This window comes from Aegilops tauschii, chromosome 7 (genome assembly GCF_002575655.3).
Source record: "Aegilops tauschii subsp. strangulata cultivar AL8/78 chromosome 7, Aet v6.0, whole genome shotgun sequence".
Lineage (NCBI taxonomy): Eukaryota > Viridiplantae > Streptophyta > Magnoliopsida > Poales > Poaceae > Aegilops > Aegilops tauschii.
The window spans coordinates 370,662,385-370,686,341 of record NC_053041.3 but is presented as its reverse complement, the minus strand read 5'-3'; the positions used below and the strand labels follow the sequence as shown (position 1 = coordinate 370,686,341).

The 23,957-nt window shown below is 43.3% G+C and overlaps 1 protein-coding gene across 1 annotated transcript; it reads left to right on the top strand.

Moving 5' to 3' along the window:
- The first annotated feature begins 225 nt into the window (after positions 1-225).
- Positions 226-4,042, top strand: LOC109769249 (transmembrane 9 superfamily member 2). Its single transcript, XM_020328000.4, has 8 exons — positions 226-511; positions 587-779; positions 1,259-1,299; positions 1,421-2,000; positions 2,083-2,220; positions 2,308-2,464; positions 2,544-3,028; positions 3,566-4,042. Exons 2-8 carry the CDS (start codon positions 628-630, stop codon positions 3,783-3,785), a joined length of 1,773 nt encoding a protein of 590 aa, XP_020183589.1. The 5' UTR covers positions 226-511; positions 587-627; the 3' UTR covers positions 3,786-4,042.
- The last annotated feature ends 19,915 nt before the right edge of the window (positions 4,043-23,957 follow it).

The window sequence follows — 23,957 nt, the reverse complement described above, 5'->3', positions numbered from 1 at the left end:
CTCGTTGAATTTCAACTATTACTGTACTATTTGCAGGCTATATGGATGATTTGTGTCATTTTTTATTCAAACTATGATGAAATTCACCGTGTTTGCGCGAATTTTGTCTGGTTAATTGAAACCCGGCTTCAAATGAACTTTTTTCCGCGTGTACGGACGGCGGAGCAAATTTGCGCCCTTGCCCGTGTTTGGGAAAGAAAATGGGTTTCTGCGCTCTCCATTCCCGATCCTCGGTGAAAGAAAACCTACCTCCCTCACAAACGACCTTTTTCCTCTCCACCATACCGGTACCCTTCCGCTTCCTCCCCGCCCCCAAGCTCCGATCCCACCCAGTGCGGCTATAAAATCCCCCCCTGCAGTCTACCGCCGCCGGCTCGCCGCACAGCGAGCTTCGCGTCGCCGCCGACGTCTAACCCCTCCGCCTATCACGCGCGCGCGTCGCCGTTTCCGTTCTGCATCACCTCGTCCCTGCTGTCTCTCGACCCGCGATCTCGGAGCATTTGTTTCTGAGGTACTACGAGCTTCTGTTCATCCAGTAATAATTACTTAAAGGCGTACTAACCCTCCACTAATTTTGGGTGCACAGCATCCAGATCCGCCCCTTTTGGGTCGGAGGTGCTCGCAGTGATGGTGAGGATGGAGGCGGCGGGTGCTGCTCTTGCGGTGGCCCTGTTGGCTTGTATGGTGGGGGCTGGAGCTGATGGCTCTGATCACAGGTACAAGGAGGGAGATCGTGTCCCGCTCTACGCGAACAAGGTCGGCCCTTTCCACAATCCAAGGTATAACGGTCTCGTGATGCGCCACAAGCTTTTGTAGTTCATGTCTGGTCCCGTTGTCTGTCTACAATGGATGCACGAGTTAGGGCTTCGTACTGCTGTCTATGATGCTAACTAAGGCTAAATGAGAATAGGATTGCTGCCGAATTAACACTAGGAATTCCTGCTGGCACTTATTAGTAGTTATTATAACTAAGCAAGCGCAAGTGGGGTTATTCAGTGATAGGAGGGAGGCAAGAGTAGTTAGTATCGGTTTTTGTAACTCGAATTTCACTTCATAAACTACGACCAAGTAGTATGGATGTCCCAGTAATAAGGAAAAGAAATCTCTGCTGGTAATGATGCCTTCTGAACTATGGTAATTTGACTGTTCAAGCATCACTTCAACCGTTTATGTTACTAAATAGCAGCTTTGTGAGAATTGAATTGCTTTTCCGTCAGGCCATGATCAGGATAATTCAGTTACTCTTTGTCTATTGCAGTGAGACATACCGGTACTATGATCTACCCTTTTGTGCACCAGGTTTGTACTTCTTAGAGATGTCACATGCCTTTTCTTTTTACTTGCTCTATTTAGCAATTCGTTGATTGGTTATGCCCAAGTCAATTTTCCTTGTAATTGACTGCTGCATGGCCTGCAATAGAACACCCAAAGGACAAAAGGGAGGCTCTTGGGGAGGTTCTAAATGGTGATCGATTGGTTGATGCACCATATGAGTTGAACTTTAAGGAAGATACGAACTCCAAGACTCTCTGCAAGAAAACATTGTCCAAGGAGCAAGTCGCCAAGCTCCGGGATGCAGTTGCCAAGGATTACTACTTCCAGATGTATTATGATGACCTGCCTTTATGGGGATTCCTTGGTAAACTGGACAGGAACAAGGAGCACGGCGGTGGAAAGTGCCTTCTGTTTAAGCACATCCACTTTGACATCATGTACAACAATGACCGTGTCATAGAAATCAATGTTCAGACAGATCCGAATGTCGCTGTGGATATCACAGAGGACAAGGAAGTGCCGGTAGAGTTCTCTTATTCAGTAACATGGAAAAAGACAGACATTCCTTTTGAGAAAAGAATGGAGAAGTACTCCAAGTCTTCCTCTATGCCGCAGCACCTAGAGATCCATTGGTTTTCGATAATTAACTCATGTGTAACAGTGCTTCTTTTGACTGGCTTTCTGGCAACAATCCTCATGCGTGTGCTCAAGAATGATTTCATCAAGTAAGATCTTAATCATTTCATTCCATTCCCATAGCATGGAAGCTTTACTAAATACAGTTTCCATGCCCCTGTTTTTTTGAAGATATTCCCATGAAGACGAGTCCCTTGAAGACCAAGAAGAGACTGGATGGAAGTATATACATGGCGACGTCTTCCGTTTCCCGCAGCAAAAATCTCTTTTTGCAGCAATCATTGGATCTGGATCTCAGCTTCTTGCCCTGTAAGAGTTTCCTCGGTTCATTATATTTTATGATCCAGGCTATGCCATAATGATCCTAACATGTAACAAATGCTTCTCATCCAATAGTGCAATTTTCATCTTCCTCCTCGCGATTGTTGGGGTCTTCTATCCATACAACAGGGGAGCCCTTTTCACTGCCCTTGTAGTCATCTATGCTCTTACGTCTGGTATTGCTGGCTACACAGCCACTTCCTTCTATCTTCAGCTGGAGGGAACAAACTGGGTAAGGCTTGCATTAGTGGTTGGTTTCTTCAATGAAATCCTTTGCTGTTATATTCACAAATTCTGCCTTAATGTTTCAGGTGAGAAATCTGATATTGACTGGCTGCTTGTTCTGTGGGCCACTTTTCTTGACATTCTCCTTCTTAAACACTGTTGCGATAGCGTACAGTGCTACAGCAGCTTTGCCTTTTGGTACTATCATTGTCATTATTCTCATCTGGGCACTTGTAACCTCTCCTCTCCTAGTGCTGGGTGGTATAGCTGGGAAAAATAGCAATACTGAATTCCAAGCTCCTTGCCGCACAACCAAATATCCAAGGGAAATCCCTCAGATGCCCTGGTACCGAAGCACTATTCCTCAGATGGCAATGGCAGGGTTTCTCCCTTTCAGTGCTATTTACATCGAGCTGTACTACATATTTGCCAGTATCTGGGGGCATAAGATATACACCATCTACAGCATCCTCTTCATTGTGTTCATTATCCTAATCATCGTCACAGCGTTTGTCACAGTGGCGCTCACGTACTTCCAGCTTGCTGTTGAGGATCACAAGTGGTGGTGGAGGTCAGTGTTCAGGACATCGCTTCATCTTTGGTTATCCTCGTCTGTTACTGTTTTTGTCATATTTATGTTCACTTAGATACTTATTTGTTGTCTTTGGACAAGAGAATGGATCAGAACTGAGATAGGAATCGTAGGGAAATATGCAGTTCATCAATTATCCAGTAGATGGAAATGGCATGCTGGATCAATAGTATCCTATATTCAACATAAATGCACTGTATTATTTAAAGTTGTCTTATGGAAATGCTTCAAGTCATACATAGAGTACCACAACTTAAACTAAACACTTACCACTGCTTGGAACTTGAGTGGCACTTGAGGAGAAGACTCATCATGTATGAGGAAACCACATTCTACATTCTTGGATCCTCACATCTCTTGGACTTGATGCATACGTATTGGGCATGTTGTGTTTTTTTATGCTTATCAATAAGAGTTTGGGACAATTGTCAATGTACAATTGCAAATGTGTGCAATTGTCAATATACCATTGGGACGTGGTAATATCCCTAAATGTTATTTTGCTTCAATTTGCAGATCTGTCCTTTGCGGAGGCTCCACTGGTATTTTCATCTTCTTCTACTGCATCTACTACTACCATGCCCGGTCAGACATGTCAGGCTTCATGCAAACATCCTTCTTCTTCGGCTACATGACCTGTGTCTGCTACGGTTTTTTCCTCATGCTGGGAACTGTTGGTTTCCGTGCATCGCTGCTATTTGTGCGACATATTTACCGTTCCATCAAGTGCGAGTAATCTACACCAGAGTGGTGACATCAGACATGGCTATTACCCAGGAAGCTCAAGAGAAGCAAACCGACAGAGATTGCTTCTGAATTTTGTGTCCAAGCAAGTTGCATGTCCTCAATATGAACCCCTTCTCAAATTACATTATCGTGCAAGTTCCATTACGAATGATGATGTAATGTGTAGAACAGATTAGAGCCAGCACTATGGTGTTATACTTGTATCTACTGTGTTATTTAGTCCAATGTGATCCATTAGTTTGTTCCTGGATCCTGTGTTTGCTTGGTTGCTTGTTAGAATTGTGCTTACCTGGTGGAGAACAGAGTTTGTGAAAGTTTTTTTTTTCCGAGAGTGCGCAAATTGCGTGCCATATTTTTATGGAAGGCAAAAAGAGTCATTGTCACATCCCAGATTTTATCAAAACTGAATGTATAAAAATTCACAGGGAATTAAACTTTTTCTAGAAATACTTATGTTTGTTTGCCTGTAGTTAGAATTAGGATAAAAACTGACTTGATAGATTGATAGTGTGGCCCAATTGAACTTTTGGGGATTAATTAGAAACCCTAAATTGTCATTTAGGGGATAATTATAAAACCAAATGTGGAGCCACATGTTTTTAGAGTGACCTTGTAACCCTAGTGATAGTTGGAATCAAACCCCACAAAGCACCACTCCATGGCTCAAGGCACTTCTGCCATGTTTTGGCATGACAATTGGGACAATGGTCTTAAAATCCAATTCCCAGAGTTATTCTCTTTAGCTGTTAATTGCTCGATTTCTATGGAATAGGTTTTTGACTCTAAAAGCTTCGAGGATCTCTTACACAGCCCCTTTCGATCCAAGCTTTGGCTCAGTTTTAACAAAACCAGATGATCTTGACTCAAACTCAGCTCACCACAAACAATGACAAATTGAACTATTGTTGGAATTCTGCTTTTCTTTCTCTTCTGCCAAACTCTACAAGGTTTTGATACAAGGGGAGGTTGTTCATCCTATCAGTATGAAGATTTGGAAATCAGCAGTACTCCCAAGATACAAGATTTCTGTTGGTTGCTCCTCCATGACAGACTGAACATCAAAGATCTTTTGCATAGAAAATCTTTTCACTTGCCACCATTTTGTTCTATGCAATGAATAAAAGCAAGAATCTACCTTGCATCTTTTCTGGGGTTGCACCTTTGCTTTGCAATGCTAGGATAAGATTATCCCCAAACAAGATGAGCGATACTTCCGTGCTTCAAGAGATTAATTAATCTGTTCCTAGCTGAGTTGGGTAATAGTATTGAACATCATAATCATAAGCTGCTGGAACATCTGATGCGGAGCATCCTACGGACATCATCATGTCAAGAGTCCGTTTGGCAAGTGACACATGCGATATCTACTTCTCATACATAAAGGTGAATCATCTCCTTTAGACGTGCTCATTTGACCCCTTCGAGGATGGTATACTACTTGACACTTTTCCCGTGTGCATGCATAGGTATTGTCGGAACGCTACGGACGACGTGGAGGAGTGCAAGCGCCAAGGAACACCTACACCATCCGCGAGGGAAGCGTGGAAGCGAAGATGGAGCTGCGGAGTCTACAGCGGCCGGACGTCCGACGTGCCACCGGACGACCGGCCTCCGCCGGACGACCGGCGCCTGAAGCCCAGCCAACGCCAGCTACAGCACCTCCCAGCGAGCGGACGTCCGGGCTCCACCGGACGACCGGTAATATTAACGGAAGTCCGAGCATCTACGGACGTCCGGTGTCCCGATCACAGAACACTTTTAGCGGACGACCGACGCCCTCCGGACGTCCGGACCCTCGCGAGCGACCGGACGTCCGACGCTGACCAGACGTCCGACCCTGCCTGTGCGCAGCCAGGCCTTTGGCCTTGTATCCCTCTCCCACTTACCCCTTCGTGGCTTAGACTATAATAGACCACCTCCTCATCCTTTCTAGGGTTAGCAAAGTGATAGCTCATTTGTATGTGAGCTTTGCTCCTACCTTCCTCTACTCTTGAGAGAGAGAGAGATGACTACTCCTTTGGAGGCCAAGACCTCCATCTAGGAGAAGATCCTGCGGGATATGTCATCAAGACCCCCCTCACGGGCGGACCCCCTTCAAGACCTCCTCACGGAGATGAACTCTACCTTGTATCTTTCCCTTTGTTGTTCATGTACCTTGTGGATCTTGCGTGTTTGATTTTCTAGTGGATGTGTGCTTGGACTTGTTCTTGAGTGTTTCCCCTTGTGTTTTCTCTCCGTTCTTCCCAGTGTTCTTCGTGTTCTTCGAGGGATCCCACTCCAATCGTGAAAGATCGGCTTACACCGGGTTAGTCCCGTATCATATGGTATCATGAGCCACGTTGATCACGTATTTGGAGTCCCTCCCACTGTTTTCTAGCCTTGTTTTGCTTGATTTCGTCCCAAAATCCGAAAATCCCCATAAAAAATAGCCCAATTTGTTTTGTGATTTGTTGGTTTGAAGAAGTTTTGTTGATTTTGATCCATGGATTTGCTTGGTTTCGAGTGGATCTAGGATTTCACCAAGTTTCTCCATCTTTCATCCACAAAATATAGTCAATTTTGACCCCAAAATCTCCAAATTCCGCCCAAAATCGCGCCCGGTATCTCAAATCCCGCGTTGACCCCGATACACCGGACGACCGACGCTTTTACGGACGTCCGGAGCCCCAGGAACGACCGGACGTCAGTCATCCACCGGACGACCGGAACCAGCCGACAGAACAGAATTTACGGATTTCCGAGCCCGACCGGACGTCCGATGACCGGACATCCGTCCTTTTACGCACGTCCGTAACCTGTAGTTTCAGACTTCGGCTGATTTTTGTTTTGTCCATAACTAATTCATCCAAACTCCGATTTTGACGTTCTTTAGCTCGTTTTGAAGCTCTTGACATCCCCATTCCCACAAAAATACCACCAACATCATTTGACTCCATCAAATTTTGTGAATTTTGGCATCTTTGCCTAGGGCTCCACCACATCATCCGCTACACCACCACCGACTTCTGCACCCTAACCCTTTTTGATCCATATAGCATTAGTGGTTGCTTGAGTAGTGATTTGAGTCTCCTAAGGTGTTTCGGCTACTTAGGGACGATTGCTTCTTCATCAACCACCACCACCACTTCCGCATAGGCTTGCCCACCATACACTTCTGCCACCCCAACTTAACCCAATCTTGTTTGAGTTGTGGCTTGTGTCTCCTAAGGTGTTTCGGCTACTTAGGGACGGTGACCTCAACTTCGACATCGTGTATAGTACACCACCATAACCCATTTTGACCGGGTTTCCACCAATACTTCCGCAACCACCACCGCTTTTCCACTAGAACCACTTTGACATTTGGCATTTGAGATTTTGAGTTCGCGGTTTTTCCGTTTCCTAAGGTGTTTTGGCTAATTAGGAGCGGTTCGACATCGAGAACACCGCCACTCATCATCGCCACGAGGTCGTCATCGTACATAAGGACGGTAACCTCGACGACACCATTGTATATTCCCCTTGCAATTGCATTGATAACTGATGACCCACAAGTATAGGGGATCTATTGTAGTCCTTTCGATAAGTAAGAGTGTCGAACCCAACGAGGAGCAAAAGGAAATGACAAGCGGTTTTCAGTAAGGTATTCTCTGCAAGAACTGAAATTATAGGTAACAGATAGTTTTGTGATAAGGTAATTTGTAACGGGTAACAAGTAACAAGAGTAAATAAAGTGCAGCAAGGTGACCCAATCCTTTTTGTAGCAAAGGACAAGTCTGGACAAACTCTTATATAGAGAAAAGCGCTCCCGAGGACACATGGGAATTATCGTCAAGCTAGTTTTCATCACGCTCATATGATTCGTGTTCGGTACTTTGATAATTTGATATGTGGGTGGACCGGTGCTTGGGTGCTATCCTTACTTGGACAAGCATCCCACTTATGATTAACCCTATTGCAAGCATCCGCAACTACAAAATAAGTATTAAGGTAAACCTAACCATAGCATGAAACATGTGGATCCAAATCAGCCCCTTACGAAGCAACGCATAAACTAGGGTTTAAGCTTCTGTCACTCTAGCAACCCATCATCTACTTATACTTCCCAGTGCCTTCCTCTAGGCCCAAACAATGGTGAAGTGTCATGTAGTCGACGTTCACATAACACCACTAGAGGAGAGACAACTTACATCTCATCAAAATATCGAACGAATACCAAATTCACATGACTACTAATAGCAAGACTTCTCCCATGTCCCCAGGAACAAACGTAACTACTCACAAAGCATATTCATGTTCATAATCAGAGGGGTATTAATATGCATAATGGATATGAACATATGATCTTCCACCAAATAAACCAACTAGCATCAACTACAAGGAGTAATCAACACTACTAGCAACCCACAGGTACCAATCTGAGACTTGGAGACAAAGATTGGATACAAGAGATGAACTAGGGTTTTAGAGGAGATGGTGCTGGTGAAGATGTTGATGGAGATTGGCCCCCTCCCGATGAGAGGAGCGTTGGTGATGATGATGGTGATGATTTCCCCCTCCCGGAGGGAAGTTTCCCCGGCAGAATAGCTCCGCCGGAGCCCTAGATTGGTTCCGCCAAGGTTCCGCCTCGTGGCGGCGGACTCTCGTCCCGAAAGCTTGCTTATGATTTTTTTCTCGGACGAAAGACTTCATATAGCAGAAGATGGGCGCCGGAAGGCCACCAGGGCCTCACGAGGCAGGGGGCGCACCCAGGGGGTAGGGCGCGCCCCCACCCTCGTGGCCAGGGTGTGGGCCCCCTCTGGTATTTTCTTCGCTCAGTATTTTTTATTATTTCCAAAAATAACTTCCGTGGAGTTTCAGGACTTTTGGAGTTGTGCAGAATAGGTCTATAATATTTGCTCCTTTTCCAGCCCAGAGTTCCAGCTGCCGGCATTCTCCCTCTTTATGTAAACCTTGTAAAATAAGAGAGAATAGGCATAAGTATTGTGACATAATGTGTAATAACAGCCCATAATGCAATAAATATCAACATAAAAGCATGATGCAAAATGGACGTATCAACTCCCCCAAGCTTAGACCTCGCTTGTCCTCAAGCGGAAGCCGATAACGATAAATATGTCCACATGTTTAGAGGTAGAGGTGTCGATAAAATAAAATACGGACATGAGGGCATCATGATCATTCTTATAACAACAACATATATGGATATTGTCATATGGTTTCTTATGCTCAAGTAATAATCTATTCACAATGCAAAGTATGAATCAGAAACTTTATCGAGAACTAACAAACGATAATCTCAGTCATTGAGGCAATTGCAATTTATCATAACCTCGGAAAGAGTCTATGTAAGAGCTTTTCAGCAAGTCCACATACTCAACTATCATTTAGTCTTTCACAATTGCTAACACTCATGCAATACTTGTGGTTATAGAGTTTTAATCGGACACAGAAAAAGATAGGGGCTTATAGTTTCGGCTCCCAACCTTTTACCTCAAGGGTAATGTCAACAATAATAGTTCATGCTAACTTACATCCAATTGGATATATATATCAGGATCTTTCCAACACACTGTGCTTGCCAAAGGATAAAATGTAAAAAGGGAAGGTGAATATCACCATGACTCTTTCATAAGGTAGAAGATAAAAGTAAAAGATAGGCCCTTCGCAGAGGGAAGCAGAGGTTGTCATGCGCTTTCAGGGTTGGATGCACAAAATCTTAATGCGAAAGAACGTCACTTTATATTGCCACTTGTGATATGGACCTTTATTATGCAGTCCGTCGCTTTTATTTCTTCCACATCACAAGATCGTATAAAGCTTATTTCCTCCACACTAATCAATCATACATATTTAGAGAGCAATTTTTTATTGCTTGCACCGATGACAACTTACTTAAAGGATCTTACTCAATCCATAGGTAGATATGGTGGACTCTCATGGCAAAACTGGGTTTAAGGGTATTTGGAAGCACAAGTAGTATCTCTACTTGGTGCAAATAAGTCGCTAGCATGAGGGAGAAAGGCAAACTCAACATGTTGGATGATCCATGACAATATACTTTATCTCAAATATAAGAAAACATAACCCATTACGTTGTCTTCCTTGTCCAACATCAACTCTTTAGCATGTCATATTTTAATGAGTGCTCACAATCATAAAAGATGTCCAAGATAGTATATTTATATATGAGACCTCTCTTTCTTTATTACTTCCTATTAATTGCAACGATGACCAAAACTATGCTTGTCAACTCTCAACAACTTTTAATCATCACACTCTTTATATGTGAAGTCATTACTCTCCATAAGATCAATATGATCTCTTTTATTTCTTTTTGTTCTTTCTTTTTCTTTTATTCACTCAAGATCATAGCAAGATAATCAAGCCCTTGACTCAACACTAATCTTTATTATATATAGCTCACGGACTCGATTACATAAAAGGATGAAAGATCGTGGATGTCGCCTAGAGGGGGGGTGAATAGGCGCTTTAAAATAATTACGGTTGGCTTGAACAAATGTGGAATAAACCTAGCGGTTAATTTGACCAGCACAAAACCTACAACAACTAGGCTCACCTATGTGCACCAACAACTTATGCTAAGCAAGATAAACAACTAAGTGATAGCAAGATATATGACAAGAAACAATATGGCTATCACAAAGTAAAGTGCATAAGTAAAGGGTTTGGGTAAGAGATAACCGAGACTCGCGGAGACGACGATGTATCCCGAAGTTCACACCCTTGCGGATGCTAATCTCCGTTTGGAGCGGTGTGGAGGCACAATGCTCCCCAAGAAGCCACTAGGGCCACCGTAATCTCCTCACGCCCTCGCACAATGCAAGATGCCGTGATTCCACTAAGGGACCCTTGAGGGCGGTCACCGAACCCGTACAAATGGCAACCCTTGGGGGCGGTCACCGAACCCGTACACTTTGGCAACCCTTGGGGGCGGTCACCGGAACCCGTCAAACTGCTCGGGGCGATCTCCACAACCTAATTGGAGACCCTGACGCTTGCCCGGAGCTTTAGACCACAATGATTGAGCTCCGAACACCACCAACCGTCTAGGGCGCCCAAGCACCCAAGAGGAACAAGCTCAAGGGCACCAAGCACCCAAGAGTAATAAGCTTCTCAACTTGTAACTTCCACGTATCACCGTGGAGAACTCAAACCGATGCACCAAATGCAATGGCAAGGGCACACGGAGTGCCCAAGTCCTTCTCTCTCAAATCCCACCGAAGCAACTAATGCTAGGGAGGAAATGAGAGGAAGAACAAGAAGGAGAACACCAAGAACTCCAAGATCTAGATCCAATGGGTTCCCCTCACATAGAGGAGAAAGTGATTGGTGGAAATGTGGATCTAGATCTCCTCTCTCTTTTCCCTCAAAAACTAGCAAGAATCCATGGAGGGATTGAGAGTTAGCAAGCTCGAAGAAGGTCAACAATGGGGGAAGAACACGAGCTCAAGAGATAAGGTTCATTGGGGAAGAAGACCTCCTTATATAGTGGGGGGAACAATCCAACCGTTACCCCCACTTCAGCCCCGCAGAGAGCGGTACTACCGCTTGCCCCTATAAGCGGTACTACCGCTCCCCCTCGCGGTACTACCGCTGGGCCCAGAGCGGTACTACCGCGGTGGCAGGGCGGTACTACCGCATACGAGCGGTACAACGGCCCCCACTACCGTGGCCAGTACCGTAAAACCCGACACGAAAAAGACCCCTCGAATCGAGGCGGTACTAGTACGAGACCGCAGCGGTACTACGGCTGGGGGCTACCAGCGGTACTACCGCTCTAGAGCGGTACTACCGCTTGTAGCACCCAAGCGGTACTACCGCTCCGGCCCGCGGTACTACCGCTAGGAAACCAAAACTGCCATAACTTCTGCATATGAGCTCCGAATTGAGCAAACTCAAGCTTGTTGGATTGAGGAAGACGAGTAGCATCAAAACAGCGAAACCTCCAACCGAGAAGAACCGGCATAACCCCCAACATCGAAAACATCATAGAAGATGCGAGTGAACTCCGTTTTCGATGAACTCGAGCTTGTCATCAAGATGACCATAAGCTCCAAAACTCACAAAGAGAAGAACCAAACAAGAACCAATAAAGATGATGCAAGGATGCAATGGTTTGACCTCTCTATGAACGATACGATCAAGCTACTCATCGAGAGCCCCCCTTGATAGTACGGCAATCGATCCTATAACCCGGTCTCCCACCTACCATCATGATACCGGTAAAATAGAAAACCTATCAAGAGCAAACCTTTGCCTTGCACATGGTCCACTTGAGCTAGATGATGACGATCTTGACTCCCTCAAGTTGGACCACCTTTCTTGGTTGCGTTGGCTCGATGAAGACTAGTTGATTGCTCCCCCATGCTCCACTATGGGTGAGCCACTCTTCCGCACATCTTCACAAGTCCATTGTCACCACAATGGACGGCAAGCTTCAAGCATTTGATCTCTTCATGATGCTTCACTTGAACTTGCACACCGCAACATCTTCACAAGTCCATTGTCACCACAATGGACGGCAAGCTTCAAGCATTTGATCTCTTCATGATGCTTCACTTGAACTTGCACACCGCAACATCTTCACAAGTCCATTGTCACCACAATGGACGGCAAGCTTCAAGCATTTGATCTCTTCATGATGCTTCACTTGAACTTGCACACCGCAACCTAACCCCACAAAGAACTCTCACGAAGATCATGGGTTAGTACACAAAGCGTAATTGACAATGCTCACCACACCATGGGATCGCTTGATCCCTCTCGGTACATCTTGTGCGCTTTGTGTGTTGATCAACTTGATTCACTCTTGACTTAGTCTTGATCAACCTTGACTCTTTACAACTCTCTTCATTTGGATGATGTCTTGAAGGTAAACATGAATGATCACACAATCTTCTTCTTCAAGACATGCTTGCAATAAGCTCAACTCTCACATGACCAATCTTTGGATAATTCCTTAATAACACCTTGGTCACCACATAAACTCCTTGAAACCAACACATGGACTTCAAGAAATGCCTATGGACAAATCCTTCAAAAATAACTCAAGGCAACCATTAGTCCATAGAGATTGTCATCAATTACCAAAACCAAACATGGGCATGTTCATTCAAAGGATCATAAAGCAGAACTCAAAACTAGATCATACTACTAGATCAAGATATTACTAAAAGGATCGAACTAAGAAAAACGGTAAAGATAGGAGTGTGATGGTGATACGATACCGGGGCACCTCCCCCAAGCTTGGCAGTTGCCAAGGGGAGTGCCCATACCCATGTGATTATATCTCTTTTGTTGGCGAAGGTGATGGAGTTGTTGATGATGTAGGCTTGTCCTCCATCTTCGAAGGCATAGGCTCACCATCATAGAAGGATGATCGAGTCTCCGGGATCCTTAAATCTGCAGCCAAACTCATCCTTTTGAATCTATATTCATACTCACAGTTTTGGTTTTGCAGGTCATAGATTTGGGCTTGGAGGTGCTCGATCTTCTCGTGAAGCTTGAAGATGGCCTCCCCAATGTCCTTGGCATCCAGCTTGTGGTTGTTGGTGAACTCCATGATCATTATGTGATTGGAGTCAAGTCCACGCTCCACCATCTCCTGGCACTTGAAAACTTGTTGCTCCATTGCCTCGAGCCTTGTCTCCACGCTTCCGGTCCTCCTTGGTCCATCAACATCGCGGATGTGCAGCACCCCCTCATGCATCTCAATGGTTTGAGGGTGTTGCAGCACCTCCGCAAGGTAGGGATTGATGACCTTCTCGAAGAACTTGTCCTTGGGGGCACTTGGAGACGTCATGGTGATCTAGATCTGTCAGAAAAACAGCTCGAAACAAGAATAGAGGATAATTGCGTGATACAGGAGTCAAAACCTTCGGGAGATTATATAATGAATTTTTACCGACCGAAAGAAGTATCGTGCAAGAAAACGGAGTTCGGAGAGCACACGAGGTGCCCACGAGGCAGGGGGCGCGCCCAGGGGGGTAGGGCGCGCCCTCCACCCTCGTGGAGGCCTCGTGTCCTTCCCGGACTACTTCTTATTTTCCTATTTTCTTAAATATTCCAAAACGGAGGAAAATTGCCATCAGAACTGTTTTGGAGTCGGTTTACTTACCGTACCACGTACCTAAAACATTCTGGAAAGTGTCTCTTATGTATTCCTCCGGGGTTACGGTTTCAATAATATTAGTTTCAACATTTATAGGATTACCTGAGATATAATGTTTGATTCTTTGACCGTTCACCACCTTCGGATTTGTGCCTTCGAAATTGTTGATTTTTATGGCACCGGAACGATAGACCTCCTCGATAACGTAAGGACCTTCCCATTTAGAGAGAAGTTTTCCTGCAAAAAACCTAAAATGAGAGTTGTATAACAATACATAATCACCTACATTGAACTCATGCTTTTGTATCCTTTTGTCATGCCATCTTTTAACTTTTTCTTTAAACAACTTGGCATTTTCATAGGCTTGGGTTCTCCATTCATCAAGTGAGCTAATGTCAAATAACCTCTTCTCACCGGCAAGTTTGAAATCATAATTGAGCTCTTTAATAGCCCAATATGCCTTATGTTCTAGTTCGAGAGGTAAGTGACATGCTTTTCCATAAACCATTTTATACGGAGACATACCCATAGGATTTTTATATGCAGTTCTATAGACCCATAATGCATCATCAAGTTTCTTGGACCAATTTTTTCTAGACCTATTAACAGTCTTTTGCAAAATTAATTTGAGCTCTCTATTTCTCAATTCTACTTGACCACTAGACTGTGGGTGATATGGAGATGCAATTCTATGATTAACGTCATACTTAGCAAGCATCTTACGAAAAGCACCATGAATAAAATGTGAACCACCATCAGTCATTAAATATCTAGGGACTCCAAACCTCGGAAAAATAACTTCTTTAGGCATCTTAATAGAGGTGTTATGATCAGCGCTACTAGTTGGAATAGCTTCTACCCACTTAATAACGTAATCAACAGCAACTAAAATATGTGTATACCCATTAGAGGAAGGAAAAGTTCCCATATAATCAAAGCCCCAAACATCAAATGGTTCAATAACAAGTGAATAATTCATAGGAATTTCTTGACGTCTACTAATGTTACCGATTCTTTGACATTCATCACATGATAAGACAAACTTACGAGCATCCTTGAAGAGAGTAGGCCAGTAAAAACCGGATTGCAATACCTTATGTGCAGTTCTATCTCCAGCGTGGTGCCCTCCATAAGCCTCGGAGTGACACTTGCGTAGGATCTGTTCCTGTTCATGCTCAGGTACACAACGCCTAATAACACCATCTACCCCTTCTTTATAAAGATGTGGGTCATCCCAAAAGTAATGTCTTAAATCATAGAACTTTTTCTTTTGCTGGTATGTGAAACTAGGTGGTATAAAATTAGCAACAATGTAATTAGCATAATCAGCATACCATGGAGCAGTATGAGAAGCATTTATGATATTTAATTGTTCATCAGGAAATCTATCATCAATAGGTAGTGGGTCATCAAGAACATTCTCTAACCTAGACAAGTTGTCTACAACGGGGTTCTCAGCTCCCTTTCTATCAATAATATGCAAATCAAATTCTTGTAGCAAGAGAACCCATCTAATAAGTCTAGGTTTAGCATCTTTCTTTTCCATAAGATATTTAATAGCAGCATGATCGGTGTGAATAGTTACTTTAGAATCAACAATATAAGGTTTGAACTTATCACAAGCAAATACAACTGCTAAGAATTCCTTTTCGGTAGTAGCATAATTTCTCTGGGCATTGTCTAGAGTTTTACTAGCATATTGAATAACATTTAATTTCTTATCAACTCTTTGCCCTAGAACAGCACCTACAACATAATCACTAGCTTCACACATGATTTCAAAGGGTAAGTTCCAGTCAGGTGGCTGAACAATAGGTGCAGAGATTAATGCTTTCTTAAGTATTTCAAATGCTTCTACACAATCATCATCAAAGACAAATGGTATATCTTTTTGTAAGAGATCAGTCAGAGGCCGAGAAATTTTTGAGAAGTCCTTAATGAACCTCCTATAAAAACTGGCATGACCAAGGAAACTTCTTATACCTTTAATGTCCTTTGGACATGGCATCTTTTCAATAGCATCAACTTTAGCTTTATCAACTTCAATACCTCTTTCAGAAATTTTATGCCCCAAGACAATGCCTTCATTAACCATAAAGTGGCATTTCTCCCAATTCAAGACAAGATTAGTTTCTTCACATCTCTGCAAAACTCGATCAAGGTTGCTCAAGCAATCATCAAAAGATGATCCGTAAACGGAGAAGTCGTCCATGAAGACCTCACAAATCTTTTCACAAAAATCAGAGAATATAGCCATCATGCATCTTTGAAAGGTAGCAGGTGCATTACATAAACCAAACGGCATACGTCTATAAGCAAAAGTATCGAAAGGGCATGTAAAAGTAGTCTTTGCTTGATCATCAGCTGACACAGGTATTTGAGAGAAACCAGAGTAACCATATAGAAAGCAAAAACGTGCGTGTTTGGATAGTCTTTCTAGCATTTGATCAATGAAAGGCAAAGGATAATGATCTTTTTAGTAGCTTTCTTTAATTTACGGAAATCAATTACCATCCTATAACCTGTAATAATTCTTTGCGGGATCAATTCATCTTTATCATTAGGAACGATAGTAATACCTCCCTTCTTAGGGACACAATGGACATGACTTACCCACTGACTATCAGCAACAGGATAAATTATACCTGCCTCAAGGAGCTTTAGTATTTCCTTTCTTACCACTTCTTTCATCTTAGGATTCAGCCGTCGTTGATGATCAATAACGGGTTTGGCATCTTTCTCCAAATTTATTTTGTGTTGACATAGAGTGGGACTAATGCCCTTAAGATCATCAAGAGTATATCCAATAGCAGCACGGTGCTTCTTCAGAGTTTTCAATAATTTTTCTTCCTCCTTCTCTGAAAGGTTAGCACTAATAATAACAGGATATATCTTCTTTTCATCAAGATAAGCATATTTAAGAGTATCAGGTAATGGTTTAAGCTCAAACACGGGATCACCCTTGGGTGGAGGAGGATCCCCTAGGATTTCAACAGGCAAGTTGTGTTTCAGAATAGGCCCCTGTTTAAAGAATACTTCATCTATTTCCCTTCTTTCATTCATAAACATATCATTTTCATGGTCTAGCAAATATTGTTCTAAAGGATCACTAGGAGGTACGGCAATAGAAGCAAGACCAATAATTTCATCTTTACTAGGCAATTCCTCATCACGAGGTTGTCTACAAAATTTAGAGAAATTAAACTCATGAGACATATCATCCAAACCAATAGTAACAACATCCTTTTTGCAGTCTATCTTAGCATTAACAGTATTCAAGAAGGGTCTACCAAATATAATGGGACAAAAGCTATCTTGTGGGGAACCAAGAACAAGAAAATCAGCAGGATATTTAACCTTCCCACACAAGACTTCAACATCTCTAACAATCCCAATAGGTGAAATTGTATCTCTATTGGCAAGCTTAATGGTGACATCAATTTCTTCTAACTCGGCAGGTGCAATGTCATGCATAATTTCTTTGTATAAGGAAATAGGTATTGCACTAGCACTAGCACCCATATCACACAAGCCATGATAACAATGATCTCCTATTTTAACAAAAATAACAGGCATGCCTACCACAGGTCTATGTTTATCCTTAGCACTAGGTTTAGCAATTCTAGCAGTCTCATCACAAAAGTAAATAACATGCCCATCAATATTATCAGCCAAGAGATCTTTAACCATAGCAATATTAGGTTCAACTTTAACTTGCTCAGGAGGTTCGTGTGTCCTAATATTACTTTTGTTGACTACGGTTGAAGCTTTAGCATGATCCTTTAATCTAACAGGGAAAGGTGGTTTCTCAACATAAGCAGTAGGAACAATAGGATCATTATAAGTGATAGTCTTTTCTTCAAATTTAATAGGTGCAACTACCTTTAATTCAATGGGAGGATTATATTTAAACCACTTCTCCTTAGGGAGATCAACATGAGTAGCAAAGGATTCACAAAAAGAAGCTACTATCTCAGAGTCAAGTCCATATTTAGTGCTAAATTTACGGAAAACATTGGTATCCATAAAAGATTTAACACAATCAAACTTAGGTGTTATACCTGACTCCTTACCTTCGTCAAGATCCCAATCTTCAGAGTTGTGTTTAATTCTTTCCAATAAATCCCATTTGAATTCAATAGTATTCATCATAAAGGAACCAATACAAGAAGTATCGAGCATGGAGCGATTGTTGTCAGAAAGCCGAGCATAAATTTTTTGAATAATCATTTCTCTTGAGAGCTCATGATTGGGGCATGAATATAACATTGACTTAAGCCTTCCCCAAGCTTGAGCGATGCTTTCTCCTTCGCGAGGCCAAAAATTATATATATAATTACGATCACGATGAACAAGATGCATAGGATAAAACTTCTGATGGAATTCCAATTTCAACCGTTTGTAGCCCCATGATCCCATATCATCACATAGCCTATACCATGTCAATGTATCTCCCTTCAAAGATAAAAGGGAAGACCTTCTTCTTGATAACATCATCGGGCATACCTGCAAGCTTAAATAATCCACAAACTTCATCCACATAGATTAAGTGTAAATCGGGATGCAATGTTCCATCTCCTGCAAAAGGATTAGCTAGCAGTTTCTCTATCATACCCGAAGGAATTTCAAAGTAAACATTTTCATTTTCAGTAGGTTCAGTAGGTTGAGGAGCAACACTTTGCTCTACTGGTCGAGGTGAAGATACCCCAAACAAGCCCCTCAAAGGATTACTTTCCATAGTAACAAGTGACAGTAAATTTCAGCACACTATATAAATTTTTCCTTACCAAATTCCACCTACCAAAGGCGCTTCACTCCCCGGCAACGGCGCCAGAAAAGAGTCTTGATGACCCACAAGTATATGGGATCTATCATAGTCCTTTCGATAAGTAAGAGTGTCGAACCCAACGAGGAGCAGAAGGAAATGACAAGCGGTTTTCAGTAAGGTATTCTCTGCAAGAACTGAAATTATAGGTAACAGATAGTTTTGTGATAAGGTAATTTGTAACGGGTAACAAGTAACAAGAGTAAATAAAGTGCAGCAAGGTGGCCCAATCCTTTTTGTAGCAAAGGACAAGCCTGGACAAACTCTTATATAGAGAAAAGTGCTCCCGAGGACACATGGGAATTATCGTCAAGCTAGTTTTCATCACGCTTATATGATTCGCGTTCGGTACTTTGATACTTTGATATGTGGGTGGACCGGTGCTTGGGTGCTGTCCTTACATGGAAAATCATCCCACTTATGATTAACCCCTATTGCAAGCATCCACAACTACAAAATAAGTATTAAGGTAAACCTAACCATAGCATGAAACATGTGGATCCAAATCAGCCCCTTACGAAGCAACGCATAAACTAGGGTTTAAGCTTCTGTCACTCTAGCAACCCATCATCTACTTATTACTTCCCAGTGCCTTCCTCTAGGCCCAAACAATGGTGAAGTGTCATGTAGTCGACGTTCACATAACACCACTAGAGGAGAGACAACATACATCTTATCAAAATATCGAACGAATACCAAATTCACATGACTACTAATAGCAATACTTCTCCCATGTCCCCAGGAACAAATGTAACTACTCATAAAGCATATTCATGTTCATAATCAGAGGGGTATTAATATGCATAATGGATCTGAACATATGATCTTCCACCAAATAAACCAACTAGCATCAACTACAAGGAGTAATCAACACTACTAGCAACCCACAGGTACCAATCTGAGACTTGGAGACAAAGATTGGATACAAGAGATGAACTAGGGTTTTAGAGGAGATGGTGCTGGTGAAGATGTTGATGGAGATTGGCCCCCTCCCGATGAGAGGAGCGTTGGTGATGACGATGGCGATGATTTCCCCCTCCCGGAGGGAAGTTTCCCCGGCAGAACAGCTCCGCCGGAGCCCTAGATTGGTTCCGCCAAGGTTCCGCCTCGTGGCGGCGGAGTCTCGTCCCGAAAGCTTGCTTATGTTTTTTCTCGGACGAAAGACTTCATATAGCAGAAGATGGGCACCGGAAGGCCACCAGGGGCCCACGAGGCAGGGGGCGCGCCCAGGGGGTAGGGCGCGCCCCCCACCGTCGTGGCCAGGGTGTGGGCCCCCTCTGGTATTTTCTTCGCTCAGTATTTTTTATTTCCAAAAATAACTTCCGTGGAGCTTCAGGACTTTTGGAGTTGTGCAGAATAGATCTCTAATATTTGCTCCTTTTCCAGCCCAGAGTTCCAGCTGGGCATTCTCCCTCTTTATGTAAACCTTGTAAAATAAGAGAGAATAGGCATAAGTATTGTGACATAATGTGTAATAACAACCCATAATGCAATAAATATCAACATAAAAGCATGATGCAAAATGGACGTATCAATAACCCCTAGCCCATTTGCGTTACTTGCCTATCGAGACTAGCCATTTGAGTATTGCCGGCAACGTTACTTGTGCACATTAGTGATCTACACCATCCATTGCATACATACCATATCATATTGGTATCATATCATATCTTGTGTCACAAGTTTGTTCCCGCATATACACATTTGCTATCTTGGTTTGTGCATTGTGCAAAAGTGGCCAAAAAAAAGAATAAGCTTTTAAGCAAAAAGAGAGAGCAAAGAAGCTTGTAAGCAAGTGCCATAGCATCATAACACATTGCATATAAGATTGTCATATCCGATCATCTTGGATCAAACACCGGGAACCATACATATATAGTATACTTGGGATAGAAAGTTTATCCTTTTGCATCTTATAGGTTGTGCACAAGTGTCGTATCCGCCTATTGAGCAATCGTGCTAGCGTATCTCTTGAGTTGTGCAACACGAGCGTTTTCCGTGGATTCCACATTTTGTGCTCATTCCTTGGTTGCACGACCCCATTTATCTATCCATGTGTGTGTTTGTGTGTGCCACATATTGCTATTGGTCTACTTGTTTCACTTGCGAATTTGTGAATCTCTTTCAACATTATTGACTCTTGCTAACATTTTGCATTAAATTTTTGTGCCACTATCCTCACCGAGCTACTCCATAAGCTTTACTTGATAGGTGTGAGTGAACAAGTCCGGTACCAATTCCACTATTCTTTCATCTCACATTGAGTGAAACGGGATACATCCTCAACTTTGGGAAAAGGTAACTTGGTATTGTTTATCTCATTTCCTACTCACCTCTACTCGAGTCTTGTGATGGATAGGCAAGGCATTTCACCTTGGGTCTACAACAATAACGACGAGTTCGATGCCACGAAAAACAACTTCGACGCCAAGATGCAAGCTCAAATGGAGGAGATCAAAGCCCTCATCAAGTCCTACAAGCGATCTTCCTCATCTTCGAGAAGACGCTCAAGAGCACATGCTTCCGAGCTACAATCTCCGGCAAGATCACATCGGCATCGACACCATCACCACCAAGAACGTGAAGGTCAAGAGCTCTACACCAACAACCGCTCTATGGCTTCACCATCTCCCTTGGCATCTTCGCCAAGCAACTACAAGGCATCTTCACCTACGGACATATGGAATCTTCGCCAACAAGCACCTCAAGACTACGCTCAAGAGAAGCTCCCCAAGCTCAAGTCCGCGACTTCCATGAGCTACTGCGACCTCGACATCGACCACAAGATTCCTTTCTATGGGACTCAACAACCCGAGGAGTATCTCGAGTGGGAGCGCCTAATGGATGACTACCTCACGCTACATCAATTTACTCCTGAAGATCAAGTGAAGTGCGCCACAAGAAACTTCCACGACTACGCCTCGACATGGTGGCTTCACACACCTTCGGAGTGCTACAACATGAGTTGGCCCAAGACGAAGAGAGCTTTGCGACGAGAGTTCGTGCCTCCAACCTACACGGAACAACTTCTATGCCAATTGGAGAACACCACCCAAGGATCCAAGTCCATCGACGAGTACTTCAAGGAGATGAAGATTGCCTTGCGACAAGCCGGCGTGGACGACCCCATTTCGATGAAGTTCCACTTCATGATGGGATTGCACAACGACATCTCCAAGACTATCTTCCTCGAGAACTACAAGTCCCTCGACAAAAACTACATTGGTGCTCTCAAGGCGGAACAAGAACTCATGAAGGCCAAGGCTTCTCCACACAAAGCTCACTTCGCGATGACCAAGCTCCATGAGAACGAGCATGAGGATAGTACCACCAAGATGTCCAAGCCCGACGAGCTCCAAGATGATGCTCCCACGTTTGACTTCACCGCCATCCCTCTTTGTGGCATTGATGATGCCGAGTCTACTTCGACTCTTTTTCAAGATGGTGCGGCGACGAGTACGACTACGGAGACCCTCAAGGACCAAGCTTTGGAGGCGAGCGACAAGGTGGCGAGCAAGGATGATGCTTCCATCTTTGGAGGCGAGAGTGATGATGTACCATCTTAGGACTTCATCCACGGCGACGATGACGAGATGATCGAGCATGGGATTTTCCCTTCGGTCATGGAGGAGAGCGATGATGTGCCATCTTCGGCCTTCATCCACGGCAACGGCGACGAGATGGTTGAGCATGGGATTTTCCCTTCGACCACGGCGACGTATGATGAGATGAGTGACTCCACCATACGTGAGATTGAGTGCACCTACCTTGAGGGAGTGAGTGAACCACCACATAGAGAGAGTGTGATAGTTGATAGATCTCGTGAGGCCATTTGTATCACTAACGACTTGACCTCTACCTCTATTGTGTCTTCTCATTTGGTACTAGGTCCCATTTATGACGACGCGCCGATTCGCGACGACTACGTCCTTCCTATGGACATGACGATGGCCATGGTGGAATATGATGCACCCCCACATGGTTCCATCAAGTTGATGAAGATGACCACCATTTGGTCTTTCCCACCTCACCTACACCACTTGAGTGGAATGAACAAGGTAACATAGGTGAAGGTGATGCTCTAGTCCCACTAGTGGACATTCTTGACATTGATTGCTTGCATGATGTTGATCAACCTATTTCCATGCTTCATGCTAGTGCGATTTCCTCATGTCTTGACTTACTAATTTATGATGAATATGATGATGAGCATGTTGAGTTGCCTGGTTGTGATACCATGTTACATAGGATTTCTTGTGACAATTCTTTAGGTCACATCATGTTTGACAACCCGCTTGACTTGTCATATGCTATGCATGCGATCAATCATATGTCATATTTGCAATCTCATTGTAGTGACTATGCATATGCCATAAAAATAAACCCAATTTTCACTAATGGCATAGATGACAAGCCCATGGTTATTGGCATTTGTTTTTCTTGTGATGATATTGATATGCTCCCTTTGCATCATTTATCTCATATGCCATGCCATGACCACCTAGCTTCGGATATGCATTGTTTTGGATGTTGGTCCACTTCTCCATATTATGATTCCCATATTGCTCATGAGGAGACCCCCATCATTTCCTCATACATGTTAGGAGATTTTGATCACTCCCATCCATTGCATGATCCCAATAATTGTGTGCACAATATGCTCCCCATGAATGAAAAATGCTATTGATGTGCCATATAATTGTATGCTCAATTTGCATCCCCATCGTGTTATACATCACAACTATTCTTTCATGATGGATCACATGTTCTTATACCATGCATCAAATTTCTATGAGCGATGCTTATCTTGTGCTAACTCACACATGCATCTACACATCATGATGGATGATGTGTACATTCACCACACACACAATTTCTTTCGCTTGTGTATTGGTTGTGTAGGTACCCATGAATACTTGTCAACCTCACAATCCCATGAGTTGACAAAACGAGCTCTAGAGAGAAACGATGATTTGGGATCCCATGGATTGTCTTTCCCACCGCTCTCTTCGCGCAACGACTTCACGCATTTCTTCTACATGGCCCTCACTTGGTTATGGGTTATTGTCCATTATATATCATTTGCCCATATTGCCATGTTCACTATGCCTGATACGATCATTCATATTCCTTTGTCATGCATTTGTGACCCATGCTTGGCATTAAACATGATGATTGATTCTCATACTTGTATGTGTATTTGCAAGCTTGGTGGAGATATT